This window comes from Chelmon rostratus, chromosome 13 (assembly GCF_017976325.1).
Source record: "Chelmon rostratus isolate fCheRos1 chromosome 13, fCheRos1.pri, whole genome shotgun sequence".
Lineage (NCBI taxonomy): Eukaryota > Metazoa > Chordata > Actinopteri > Chaetodontiformes > Chaetodontidae > Chelmon > Chelmon rostratus.
This window is the reverse complement of record NC_055670.1, coordinates 3,332,059-3,345,116: the sequence shown is the minus strand read 5'-3', so window position 1 is coordinate 3,345,116 and position 13,058 is coordinate 3,332,059. Positions and strand designations below refer to the sequence as shown.

Here is a 13,058-nt window from a genome sequence, read left to right as displayed (position 1 = left end):
AATCCCTCTCCCTCTCGCATAACCGGGTGTCGATGCGGATGGCCGTGGAGATGATGACTTCCAAGTCAGGAGGCAGGTCTAGGGGAGCCAGCTGGTCCTTCAGCGCGTCGGAAAGTCCATGGACAAAGGCGTCGTTCAGTGCAGGCCTGTTTCATCCACTGTCTGCGAAAGTCAATGGCGTAATCGATTTCTCTGCAAAGACCTTGCTTTAAGCGCAGCAGCGCCTGGAAGGCTTCATGAGCTGGGGACTCATGGTCAAAAATCTTGGTTAGTGATTTTGAGAATAACTGAGCGTGTTGGCACAACCTCGAGCCCATTCGGCTGTGGCCCACGCCACTGCTCTTCCTGAAAGATGTGAGATCATGAATGCAGCTTTTGCCTGCTCCGTCTGATACGCTCCGGGATGATGTTTGAAATGCAGATCACACTGGAACAGGGAGGTACGTCTTGTGCTCCTAGTATCTCGTCTCGTTACCAGCCCTGATCATCGTGCCACAGTTTTGTATTTTGATTCCTTAGCGTCCTTAGTTTATATTTTTGATATCCTGAGCGCTTTTTGTTATTCTTTGACACAACCTCTGCGCCCTTTGTTTGCCTGTAAAAACCTTTTTTTCTTTTGTAAATAAACCAGCCATTGAGCTCGCCCTTTGTTGGAATTGTTTGTGTCCTTCTTTTGAGTCCTGACTCCTCCGAGCCCCACATGCCTTTCAGATAAGACAGAAAGTTTTCTTTTGACCACTGAAAAGTACAACTACAGTTCTACCACATAATTTTCAAGTTTTGATAAAAATGGTCTTTCTTTAAAGGATGAGACTGGGCCTGCTGGTCCTGTATTTTTTTCACTGTCAGTAATCCCAAAGTCCATCTTCCCTCCCTGTTTATCTGTTGCACACAGCCCCAAGCACATTCGTTCTTTGAGTAATATTTGCGACTAATTTGCTAAAACAGAAACAAGTAGTGCATTTCCCGGGGACTATTTTTTAGCTGTTGGTGATTAAAACATAATTATTGTGCCAGTGGCAGCATGGTGGCTCAGTGAACTCAGTGGTTAGCACTGTTGCCTCACAGCAAGAAGGTCCTCGGTTTGAATCCTGATATGGGCCGTTGTAGACTTTGGATGTGATCCATGTGTTTGTCTGAGTTTCCTCTGGGTGCTATGGTTTCCTCCTTAATAGAAACCAAGTATGTTCCGACATGCTTAGACCACATTACATCAGAGAGAGAGGGCGTGAATATGCAGAGGAACAGAGAGGTTAGTGTTGTAGAAAGAAAAAAAGATGTGGGAGGGATTTTAGGAAGGGAAAGGAGGACAGAAATAAGTCAGTATGTCAGAGAGCTTTTCTCAGAAATCCATCTGAGCTCAACAGCTTCTCTCCTCCTTCTCTCTGGTGATGGCACAGGAAGGAGTTGAGCTCTGCTTTCCACAACTCCTCAACTCCTCCTGCTGGAAACCAGAGCCTCCTCCTTCTCACACTGTGCTTATTTACATTCTCTTGTCTTCCATCTTTGTTCTCACTGCAGCTCTCAATCTGCTGGTCATCATCTCCATCTCCCACTTCAGGCACATAACCTTGTTGTTACACTGCCTTTAGACTTACAGGAAGAAATTATTTCATGTGCTAGCTCTGAGATCATTACATGCTAGTTGTTGGTCTACTATTTTAAGGAACTGTGTTTTTTAATCATTAATGCTTTTTGCACAGCTTCTGTTGATAATATTGGTGGTTGTGTTCACAATGATAACATTGTCTCACTGCAGGCAGCTCCACACACCCACCAACTTCCTCCTCCTCTCTCTGGCTGTCTCAGATTTCCTTGTGGGCTTTGTGCTGATGCCAGTTGAAATACTCCTGACAGAGACCTGCTGGATCCTGGGTGACCTCATGTGTGCGCTGTATTATCTGCTACCTGTCACCATAATCATTGCGTCTGCAGGAAACATGGTACTCATATCCATTGACCGCTACATGGCCATTTGTGACCCTTTGCATTACCCCATCAAAGTCACTCATAAAACTGCTTCAGTGTGTGTTTTCCTGTGTTGGATCTTTTCTGCTTTCTATAGCATTATCCTTTTACATGATAACCTGAAGCAACCAGGCAGGTATAATTCCTGCAAAGGACAATGTATGGTCAGCATTGCAGGAGCTGTTGATCTTGTTGTTGGCTTCATTATTCCAATTACCATCATCATAATTCTGTATATGAGAGTTTTTGTGGTGGCTGTGTCTCAGGCTCGTGCCATAAAGTCCCACATTACAAGTGACTCGCTCAAGCGTTTGACGACGATGAAAGTTAAGAAGTCTGAAATAAAAGCGGCCAGAACGCTTGGTATTCTTGTACTTGTGTTTCTGATGTGTTACTCTCCATATTACTGTGTGTCTCTCACAGGCCATGACATCCTGATCGGTTCTTCAACTGAGGCCTTCATGATTTTCTTGATGTATTTTAACTCCTGTCTAAACCCAGTCATCTATGCCCTTTTCTACCCCTGGTTTAAAAAAGCTATTCGACTTATTGTTACATTTCAGATCCTGCTGCCTGACTCCCATAAGGCCAACTTGCTGTAGAGACACTGTGGATAACTGAAAATGCTGTTGTCTTCATCTTCCGTGTGTGTCTCTGTGTGTGTATTACTCTATTGAATATTTGCGTGTCAATACCCAACCAGAGAACTGACAGCTTTTTCATCACTGTTGATGATAACTTAGGTTATAGGCTCTTGTTCTTGTACTGGACCAGAGAATACACGAAATAGCACATTACATTCTGAAAAAGATTTGGTTCATGTCTGAAGATTCTTTTTGCCTCCAAATGTGTTTAAACAGTGCTTCAGTAAAACACTCGATCTATTCTGGTGATGATCCTTTCTTCTTTTTCCATGTTTTTTGCATATGTTAACATTTTTTAAACTTCATTTTTTTATTTTTATCAACAAACAAAATCAAAGGAAAACCAAACAAGAAAAAATCTGGATTGCCCTGTATACGCTGCTTGATCTCTGAACAGTCAACATTTCAGTCCTCATTCTGTCCAATAAACAGTGTCCATTTCTTCCATATCCCTTGATATTGTTGTTCCTGGGATCCTATGGGTCAACAGTTCCACATCATATATTCCTCATTAATGTTAATGTTAATTTAGCACATTTGTGTGTCATAAATATGAACACATCAGATACTGATTTTCTGAAGGAAAAGTGCTCATCAGACACATCCATAAAATACAGCATATAGTTTGAGGACAAAATAACCTGATGACCAGTTTAGACCAAAACAATGTGTTATTCTATTATACATTACCACAGTAGTGTAGTTCAATGTGCAAGTGACATCCTGTAGAGGGTGCACATACAATAAGATTTGACTAACACTGAAAATCATAAGTCACTTTTGGCAATAACAACCTAAACATGTGATTAAAAACACAGCTTACATTATATTTGCAGTATTTTGCTACAATATTATCAGACTTATAAGCTGCTATATATATGGTCTTTTACTGAAATCTATCATACAAATAATACTAGGTGCATCTTGCAAGTTGTGGTAGAAGTTTTCAGATGCTTTCCTTAATGTGGTTGTAATCGATAGTTCTTTAGAGCTGCTAAGTCAGGGAGAAGGCAGGTAGGTGGCTGCCTGGTAGGGGCTGATGATTGGCAAATGCAGGTCGACTTGGGAGGAAAGCTAGTTGTGCCCCAGGAAATAGTTTATAGTAATCTGAGGCCAGACATTGTCTTATGGTCCATGAGTAAAAAGACTGTGTTTTATATTGAGTTAACAGTGGAGGCAGCTTATGAAAGGAAGAAGACTAAGTATGCAGATTTAAAGACAGAATCTGAGCAGAGGGGATGGAAGACCAGGGTCTGTCCGGTTTAAGTGGGGTGTAGAGGTTTTGTTGCAGGGTCAGCTGTTTCACTGTTGAGGGAGCTGGGAGTGCATGGGCAAAATTTAAGGAAGACAGTGAGGGAGATGTCAGATGAGGCTGCTAGGTCTAGTCAGTGGATATGGATCAGGAGAAATAATAGTAGTTGGGGGGTGAAATAGGGACAGTAAGGGAGGGGGGGGGGGGGGGGGGGGGGGGGGGCAGAGGACATGCATGCCTAACCCGGCGGGAGAAGAGGTTAAAGTCTGAACAAGACACCTCTCCTCTGCTCTGCTTTCCCCGCCCCATCTTCTCGCTCTGCCAATAGGAAGAGAACCAGGAAGAGGAAGTTTAGATAAGGTGGGGGTGTGGCCAGCTAGAGTCTCTCTTTGGGACCATGCGGTTCAGGTGAGTTTGGGTTGTAAGATACAGAGTTGGCTTGTTTTTTGATCTTTTTGGTTGTTTTCCTGTTTTGTTTGCTTCTTGAAGGAAATGTTAGGGTTTGTTTTCCTGCTTTGTTTGCTTTATGAAGGAAATGGTAGGGTTTGTTGCTTCTTGAAGGAAATGTTCGAAGAGGCTGTTAAATCTAGTCTGTGGTTTAGGCCTCCACCTTCAGCACCCTCTAAATTTTCCACCCCCTACCCGAACAAGGGTCTGTATCCAATCCCTACTTTCATCTTTTGACTCTACCTCTTTATTTTCTACCCCCTACCTGAACCAGGGTTTGTATTCCTACCCCGCTTTTTTGGTGCAGTTGGTGAGAGGCAGATGTAGATGATGGTAGTGTGGCAATCGGCAGTTACATGTGGCATCTAGGCCTGTGGTAGCATTGTAGCAGCTAACAATAGCTAAAGCGGTGAGAGTATGATAGTATCTTAGCAGTTAGTATTGGTAGCTAGCAGTTAACATTAACAGTATAGGTGAATCTAGCTTTAATGTCTTCTTCTGTTCCTCTTAGCAGGTAGCGGTTAGCACGTAACATTAGCTAAATGGTAGCATCGGAACTGTATTGTCTTCTTCTGTTCTTCTTAGCGGTTAGCATTAGCATTAGCAATAGTTAAATGGTAGCATCGGTACTGGCCACTACCTGGAGCATCTCTGGGTCAGTTGAACGTGGCAGTGCTGTTTGGATTGTGTAGGAGCAGTGTGAACTGGCACTAGGGGGGGTGACTCTGGGACGCCAGAGTTCACTGCCTAACCTCCTGGAGGTGTAGTGGGACTAAGTAGGCGAAACACTGTTGAAGGGAGGTTTCCACCTGATGACCCCCAGAGACGTGTTAGGAATCACTGCTCTTTGGCAGGTATAGAGGCAGATTAGAGCTCCAAGGTTCTTCACTGAGAATGAATCCTCTTTTTGAGCACAAGTATCTTGTGTTTAAATTAACTAATAATAATGTTACAAAAAATGACAATGCCATGTTTTTGTTCAAATGCTGACCCAAATGCTGAAACTCAGACAAGGCAGGCAGGAGTTGAGTAAAAAGTCAGTTGGCTAGAGGAGACCGGTTCATGGAACACTGGATGGATTCTCATGGTGGCTGGTAGTTTTAATGTTATGGCTGAGGAGACAGTGTGTTAGACTCAGTCCTGAGGGGAAAATCCTTGGAAGATAACAAAACTCTCTGGCTTGTAGACAGGGGCCTCTCTGAGGTGATGGCTGGCTAGCAAGTCTTCCTCCAAATTCTTCTGCAATGGCTGAGGTGGAGCTGAACGGATCGAAAGGTTATTTCCTCTTCCAACACATCTAAAGGCGGATTCCAATTCCTGATTGGTTCTTTCAGACTGGATGTTAGTTTGGGGCCAGAGGACACAATGGACGAATCTGGTGGTTTTATTGCCTTGGGGAAAGAAGAGACTCTCTCAGGAAATGGAACAGACTCTAGACAATGCGATAAACAGAATGGACTCTATTCTGTCCTGATAACACAGCTGGGTATTGTAGACAGATAGCGTACAATAAAGACCAAGAAGCTGATTCCAGGTTGACTGGTTTACTGAAATGTTGTCTTGTCTCTTTGATAATTTGTAAAACTGAAACACAATTAAATATACAAAATGCACAATGTTACATAAGAAAATAAGATACAAAGTCTAGATATAACATGTTCTCTCTTACAGGCACTTATAGAAGTAGGTAATTTCTCTAATAGCTTCAAACTAAGGTAAGTATTTTCATTACAGGTTTCAACTAAGATAAGTAGGATTTTCTTCACAGGTTGCAAACTCAAAGTAAGTATATTTACAGGTTACAAAGTTTAAGGCACGTAAAACCAGGTCGGCATTACAAAATTACACTAACACATATTTAATTTACAGACAACAGCTTCTTAGCTAAGTAAACCGTTAAGCATAGCCAAATGCAGAGCTAATTAGCTTTCCCACATGCTCCATTGCACACAATACAACTGGGCTAACCAAATGACTAAGCAGTTAGCTAAGTGCCATTGTTAACGACTGCCAATTCACACCTTTTAATCGCGATCTTTTTGTAGCTTAAATATACCGTTTTTAACATTACATTCGACATTATTGTAACCTTAAACATGTATTGCAACAATTTTGAACATGAACTTACAGTTGGTTCCACTTGTAGGGTAGTACAACCAAATTTCTGGCGAACACATTTCAGACTGCTGTCATCATGGCAGATTAAACAAAGAAAGGTCATTTGCAGGAAACAGGAAGTAGGTACAATTAAAGGTGTACTAACCCAAATCGCCCACTAGAGGGAACATGACCCCACCCAATGTACTGACAAGTCAGCACAGACTCCAAGCAGAGATCTTCAGACTTCAGAGAAGTCCAGTCAATCTGAGGGTTATGGAGTTGAAGCCATGGGAAAACAAGAACCAAAGTATGTGGTGTGAGGTGCAGACATGACACACAAACTGATCCTCTCAGAATGGCTACCTGACAGAATTATTGTGACCTCTACTGTGCAGTGTGTTACCTCAGCCAGCCAGCCAGCCAGCCAGGAAGGGTCCAGTGGTAATCCACACTTTTCAGCCAAATCTTTATTGATAAAGTTGTCCTCGGCCCCGCAATCCACCAATGCTTGGAGCTGAAGGCAGACAGACTGAGAGCACAGGGTGGCAGGAAACTGCAATCTCGACATGGGTGAGGTGTTAGTTGCAGGCAGACTCACCAGTGCCCCCACTGCTATTGGTGAGGCCAGTCTTTTGGTCGCACAAGACGTTATGCAATGTCCTGAGTCTCTGCAATACAGACACACAGACTCACAAGACTCAACTCCTCCTCCAGGGTGGCGGCAGTGGAGGAATATGGGAGGAAGAGACCAAGAAGAGAACCAAGAAGGAGCGCACCAGGCCAACCAATCAACATCAAGGGATCACTTAGTTATCAGCTGAAGACTGAGATCAGCTGATCAATTGATTCCAGCCTGGTGTGCTTCACCTCAGTTGGAACGAAAACCTGCAGCCACACGGCCCTTTATGGAATCAGTTTGACATTCCTGAGTTAGAGAGTCTTTGTCTTCGTTGTTCCCTGATTTGTTCATCAAGCTGAATTACCGAAGTAATGTTTGTTACTTAGTCATGTATTGGGCTTTGCTAACTTCTTGACTTACTGTTGGACTGCCGGTATGTCGTGTGTGGCTACATCTTCATCTTTCAGTTGTTCACTCAAAACTCAGACAAAAACGTCATGGACTGTCTCTTTGTTTCACGAGGACTCTGCTGTCAGGGTCCAGAACTCGCGAGTAATATGCCATACTCTGGACTGCATGTCTCAAATTTAACAATCTTCCTGAAACATTATGTTTCAAGTGGTGTGCCCTGTCCCTCACTGTCCCCTTTTCTCTTGTGTCAATGATCCAAACATGATCACCCAGCTTCAACCCTGGCAGGTAATGAGCTTTGTGTCTTCTGTTGATGTTTTCTCACTGTTTCTCGCTGCTGTTTTGTTCCACTTCCTTCAGTTTGGAGATATCAAACCACCCTGGATCAAGGGAAGATGACATGACAGGATCAGAAGTTTTGATATTCCTGTTGGCCAGGGATGTGGCACTGTAAGCCCTCAAAGCCAAGTCTGGGTCTCTTCCTTTCCACAGGTGTCAGGCCGGGACTAGAATGAGGACTCAGGTGCAGAGTTAAACAGTAACAGCCTTTATTTCACACAATAAACCAATGAACTCTTCGACAAGCGTAAACTCAATGGCTATGAAATTATGCTTGATAATTACTTTCTGGACCAGACTGTAGTCAAGACACAACGGAACATAAAACTTTGAATAACACAGGATGCTCTGAGAAGAGGAATAGAGGCTATAAAACTTAGGTTACAAAAATCGCTCCAGAGGGAGGAAATTTAACAAGGCTATCAAAATTAACCAACGCAAGAAATTCACTAATAAAGAAACCAAAATACACTCCGCTCTTAAATGACGGAGGACTATCACAATTATCTCAGAAAAGGATTAGAACAAAAAACGCTCACAAGGAGGAAGGAGAATTGGCTACGAGGTATTTACAGAATTCGATTATGAATCTTTAATAACAAAAACTCTCACAAGGAGGACTATTGTTATTCAAATTTCAGGGTGCAGGTGTTTCAATGGATTGGAGGTGCAAGTTGTGTTCTGCATCCTTAAACACCCGTGCAAAGCTCTTCAGGCATTATCGTTTGTAGCATAGCCTTTATTCAGTAATTAGCCCTCTGCCATGTCTGTATGACAATTGTATTTGTACTTTTCAGTCATTTAATGCAATGAAAGCTCATTTGTCAAGATGTCATAATGATGCTGGCAGATCAGATAAAGGAGCAGAAGAACATGCATTTTTTTTCATGCTGCATGTGTAACTTCAAGCAGCCTTTTTCTGAAACATTGCTGTTTACTCATTTGAGAAGTCATTTACGAACATGCCCATTTAAAAACTGTAATTACCATACAAATGTATACTCATCATTTAATGCACACAAAAGCAGAAAACATGTAGGTAGTTCAGACTTTGATGATAATGTCATGTCAGCAGAAGGTGCTCCAGGAACATCTGCTGACTTTGTTCATGAAGGACTCAGTGTGAGAGCACAGACATTTTTGATCGATCTGAGGTTAGTGAATGTAACACTGATGATTTGAGAGCCCAGTTGCACCATAACTTAGCATCATTATGTCTAAAGATGCAAACTGTTCTTCACGTATCTGATATGGCAACTCAGGAAATAGTAGATCATTTGGTTCAACTATTTGCATTGTCCCAACCCCTCATCAGGAAGACTATTGAAGACGTTTTACAGAGTCATAATGTTTCTGCTACTGAAACATTTCTAGATGAAGTAGTCATCGCTGTTAATAACAGTACCATTTGCTGCACAAAACCAGAGCAGTAAATGAAAAAACAGTGTTTTTTTTAAGGGCAGTTTAAAGGTAAGCTACTTTTTTTGTAAAAAAAATTATACTTACACTCAACTGTAATAATATATGATTCCCTTGACTCATCACTTCTGACCTACTGTCAGTGTGTGCAGGTGTATTTACCTGCAGAGACTCTGCCCTCGGCTTGTTTTATTGTGTTTGAGTTCACTTGTGTCTCTGTGGTTACGTTCATTTGTCCATCTTTCTCGATGGATTAGCTTTTGTCATATCTATTGCGGCTGTGTGATTGGCTGTTAGATCTTTTCATATAGAGTAAAAATGTTCAAAGCTTATCAGCCTTACAAATGTTAATTATATTGATGTTATGGGTTCAGTATTGTTTATTTGCCCAGCTCTAACAATAACTAGTATATTTATTGAAACCACGCTTTATACCTTTATATGAAGATTATTTTACAAGTTACAGGCCCTCAAAGTTCATAGGTGAGGACACTTTATAATTTGTGTTATTTTCTTATAATGTTTGAGCCCTCAATACTTCACCAAGTACAGTAAATTGACATGACATTTTCACGGATGAAAGACCCTGTTGAGCTGTTGAAATCAAGTGCATTCACCTCTGAACTTTGACTACCTGTAACTCTGAAAATATATTCATAGTATGAACATCAAATTCAGCATGGCTTCATTAAATATGCTAAAGTTAATTGTACAAAAAATCTTCTGATTCTGAGACCGTGTGATGATCTGGTGCCTAGACAGAGTTTCAGCAATAATGAGCACGGGACACTTTTTAAAAATTTCCTCTATGTGGCATGCAAGCCACCAATTATCTTGACAAGCTGTGCAATGAGTATCTAGGTCAGGGGTGGGCAAACTTTTTCACTTGTGGGCCACAAAGGGTTCTAAAATTTGACTGGGGGGCCGGACCAGGAGCAGATGGATGGAGTGTTTTGGTAATCCACCTCATAAGAGAAAATAAAATATCATGAGATAGGTAGAAAACATGTGCTTTAATTTCAATTGAAAATTAACAAAAGCATTACAACTAAATATCTGTCTTTGAAGTCCCACAGAACTGAGCTATTTATTGAAATGACTCTTAAAACACTGAAAATTAAATGAATTAAATATTTTTTTTATTATTTTAAAGCACTGAAAGTTGTGTTATCCTTCAGGATATCATCATCATCACTCTCCTCCTGACTGTCTTTATTTAAAAAACGGTAGGAGATGCAGGTCTACTTGTCCTCTCCTTCTATTCAATCATCCCTAATGCCAAAACTCAACAACGAGCAGCGCAAGAATGGAACAGTGACAAAGCGCCAGTATGTGGAGTGCGTTATATTTGATCGCAAAATATTTGATCGCGAAATATTTGATCGCGCTGCATTTGCGCACTTGGTTTTGAGAACGTACGTGCACCTGAGCACCACATATGTGCATCCCTTAACAGAAATGACATGTAACATGTAAGGCTTATTGAACAAATTATTTTCAGATGCATTTGTTACATAACACAATGGAGAGACGTACTTTTAATTTCAGTGGGAACAGTGTTGTTGGTCTCCCTTTTTATCCAGCGCATCAAAGTCTGGAGTCAGTTTTCCTGCTGTATCATAGTCTTTAAACACCGCCACAGTCTCTTGGCATATCGGGCATACAGCAGCTGATCGGTGTTCAGTAAAAATATTTAGTTGTCCACTCCTTATTAAAACCTGGACATTCTCTGTCCACTTTTCTTTTCTTAGCTCCGCTCATCTTTACAGAAGGGCTGAGGGTCGAAGAGTAAAGCACAAACGTGGAGTAATACGCCGCACCTCAACAAAGCTCAATGTATCTAGATGCATCTAATGCATCTATTGGGGAAAAGCCAGAATTGCAAGGGAAATGAAACATTAACAAGGTTCATTAATATAATTTCTTCAAGTTTGGCGGGCCGGATTAAAATTTGTAACGGGCCGCATATGGCCCTCGGGCCGTAGTTTGCCCATGCCTGATCTAGATTCTAAGTATACTCCTTAATTAATTTGTCAATTCATATTGTTGGGAATTCCAAAAAGATGTCTCTGACAGCTATGGATACATGTAACCTAAAAACCTGTAAATATAACCTTAAAATTGGTGAAGTTGAAATAAAGGTAAATTTATTTATTAGTGTGGAGCTAAAACATTGCACTGACTACTGCCAAATCCCCTAATTACTTTTCATTTCTTTCTTTTCAATCTTTGACGGTTTGGGTTTATTTTAAGGTTACAGCTTTGAGAAAATACATAATTGCTTTTGATAATCAAATTGGAAGAGCTACATTTTATTTGTTTATAGTACATAGAACAAATTTGTGCGTGTAAAAATATTTGTTTATATATTTCTTGTGATTTGTCATTCAAGGAAGAACATGATGTCAATATGCGGTGCAGTTTGTCCCTTTGTGCTCTTCCTGTCTACCTGTGTGAGGATGGCTTGAAGCTATTCAAGACTTTTAACGTAAGGACTGATATTTTTATCAATTAATACAGTTCAAACACATTATCAAGTAAACAAACTTGAATGTCCAGCATTTCATGTAATCAAAAATTATTAGTTAGTTGAGGGAGAAGTTGTTGCTTCCCAGGTTTCCCGATGCATTCATGTTATTGTTTGGCCTTATTTACACATTCAATTTGCACTACCCAAAGAAAGTCATCAACATGTTCACCTTTGTCCAGAAAATACTGATGTGCCTGGATGATAGCACACCACTCAAACCACGTTTACAAAGTCTGAAGAATAATCTGTTGCATTGCTGAACATAGCCGCAGCTTGAATGCACAAGTGCATAAGGGCTGTGTACATTTTTGCGCTTTAAACAGCACAAATGACAACAGTAACCTGATTGGTACAGTTCACAAAGGTTACATGTTTCATGTTTAAGGCAGTTGATTCCAACAGTTAATGTTATGCTTTTTGTTGTCAGGAATGAAAAATAATTTAATCTATAATGTGTTGTCCAAAGATGAATATAATGGTTGTTTCATTTTTCTGAAAACAAACGAGGTCTTCTCCCTGATTGCATTGATTGCAATAGTAGCATTACTGATTAATATTCTGCCAGCCAGTATGTTTAGACTCATGTTGAAAAGTGCTTTTAATGTGATGTTACATTGTTTCATGCTGTTTTAATGATTTTGCTGGGTTTAAGTGCATTTGAAATGGCATTGTTTCTGATGATTTGTCATGATACACAAAGTTCTCATCATAATTATTGATGCCTTTGAAAAAGCAGGCTGTTGTGCAATATAATAAATGACCTGGGTCTCAACAATGGAGTTTATGAATTCATTGAAAATGTTTAATGTGTTATTTTAAATACATTAATTGTATTTATAGAGTGGGTTTCCGTGAGTATTTGAGTTTAACACACATTTACCTTTTGAGTAGATTTTCTCAGAGGAGATAAAATGTGGGGAGTAAAACATTTTGGGTCTCTGGGTCCCATTATTATTATATAGGTCTAATTATTATATATGTCACCTCTGACTAGTATTAATTAGGTAATTTGCTAGCTTTAAATTAGTTGAAAGTATTCACTTACTTAGGTGCATCTTCGTGGTATCCACCTGTAAATACAACAAACCCAAGCACCCGCCATTCTCGGGTAAATTCTCAATAGAGTGGTTGTACGGGTGCTACATAAAAAATTTGAGGCACGACTGGGATAAATTTTTACAAAACAGTCCAAAACTAGCTCTAACTTAGTTAAAGGTAGTTTGACCCAGAGATTTAAAAACTGTACTTCAAACATAGCTTAAACCATTAGCTTTTGACCTGCAGTTAAACATTGAAATACATTAAATGGAGATAAATTATATTACAGTT

General features: G+C 40.5%; 1 protein-coding gene across 1 annotated transcript; it reads left to right on the top strand.

Moving 5' to 3' along the window:
• Positions 1 to 1,391: 1,391 nt before the first annotated feature.
• On the top strand, positions 1,392 to 2,570 carry LOC121616193 (trace amine-associated receptor 6-like). Its single transcript, XM_041950886.1, has 2 exons — positions 1,392 to 1,561; positions 1,760 to 2,570. Exons 1-2 carry the CDS (start codon positions 1,392 to 1,394, stop codon positions 2,568 to 2,570), a joined length of 981 nt encoding a protein of 326 aa, XP_041806820.1.
• Positions 2,571 to 13,058: the final 10,488 nt, after the last annotated feature.